This window comes from Hyalella azteca, unplaced genomic scaffold (assembly GCF_000764305.2).
Source record: "Hyalella azteca isolate HAZT.00-mixed unplaced genomic scaffold, Hazt_2.0.2 contig8063, whole genome shotgun sequence".
NCBI classification, from domain to species: Eukaryota; Metazoa; Arthropoda; class Malacostraca; order Amphipoda; family Hyalellidae; genus Hyalella; species Hyalella azteca.
In genome coordinates, this window is record NW_025938169.1 from 9856 (window position 1) to 11240 (window position 1385).

General features: G+C 47.1%; 1 protein-coding gene across 1 annotated transcript; it reads right to left on the minus strand.

The window, feature by feature from the left end:
* Positions 1-345: 345 nt before the first annotated feature.
* Positions 346-1356, minus strand: LOC108665831 (keratin-associated protein 4-3-like). Its single transcript, XM_018152635.1, has 2 exons — positions 1346-1356; positions 346-661 (listed from the first exon to the last, which is right to left on the minus strand). The coding sequence occupies exons 1-2, from the start codon at positions 1354-1356 to the stop codon at positions 346-348; spliced, it is 327 nt and encodes a 108-aa protein (XP_018008124.1).
* Positions 1357-1385: the final 29 nt, after the last annotated feature.

Here is a 1385-nt window from a genome sequence, read left to right on the forward strand (position 1 = left end):
TTTGAGACCTAGTGTGGCTGTTTTCGTGGAGGAGCCTCGCAATGTTGAACCACATCGTTTTCTCAGTGTCGGCCATCACTTCTGTACATGGCAGCAGCGACATGCCTTCAAGAGTTCACTCAGAAAAACATAGAATTTTTGTCCACGTATCGATGTACTTTTTGCCCTTGCATGAACCATCTTGACCCAGTTTTGCCCAGCAAAAATAAAGTATCAATGCTATAGGCAGAAAGTATATCAATATTTGGACAATGTGACCCAATCATTAGTGTGGGTGTTCGGGACTACGGACTCAGTCCTTGATCAGTCCTTAGGTCAGCAGTCCTTAGGTCGGCAGTCCTTAGGTCAGCAGTCCTTAGGTCGGCAGTCCTTAGGTCGGCAGGCCTTAGGTCGGCAGTCCTTAGGTCGGCAGTCCTTAGGTCGGCAGTCCTTAGTTCGGCAGTCCTTAGGTCGGCAGTCCTTAGGTCGGCAGTCCTTAGGTCGGCAGTCCTTAGGTCGGCAGTCCTTAGGTCTGCAGTCCTTAGGTCGGCAGTCCTTAGGTCGGCAGTCCTTAGGTCGGCAGTCCTTAGGTCGACAGTCCTTTGGTCGGCAGTCCTTAGATCGGCAGTCCTTAGGTCGACAGTCCTTTGGTCGGCAGTCCTTAGGTCGGCAGTCCTGGCATCTGCCAGTCGACAGTCCTTAGGTCGGGAAGTCTATAGCTTCTCTAAGGTGCGGCCATATTGGCACAAATGTCCTACAGGCTACGGGCGGTTTTTAGGTGGCCATCTATCATATTAGTCTGTATTATTCTGTATATGTTAGTCTATATCTATTACACTGTATATATTAGTCCGAATGTATTAGCCTGGATGTATTAGTCTGTATGAACACAAGAACCCTCCTGTGGTGTCGGCTGTGTAATTTTTATCGTCTGTGTCTTCACGTTCATCATACAACGAAGTATTCAAGTTAGTTATTTACACGTGCCAACCGTGCAGGTCCGTTTGTATCTTGTTCAAACATTTCCCAACCCTTTAAACCACCGTGGTTAGTTGAAACAATGGTCACAACCACCAACAATACCACCACCATCAATTTGTGATGGTGGTGGTGGTGGTGGTGGTGTTGCTGGTGTGGTTGGCGCCCCCAATATCACCACACGTCCCCACTCTATTTTATACTAACCCCTACTTACACAACCATAAAAAAAACTACCACCAACTCCACAACCTAAAAAATCCTCAACCATCACCACAACAAGAACTAAATCCCTCCAACCCAACCATCGATACCATACCAAATTTCTCTATTACCAAATTTTTCTACCACCACCTCCACCACAACCTAAAAAAATTCCTTCACTGACTTCACAACCATAACAATTCCTTCACACCCCCCCCCACACC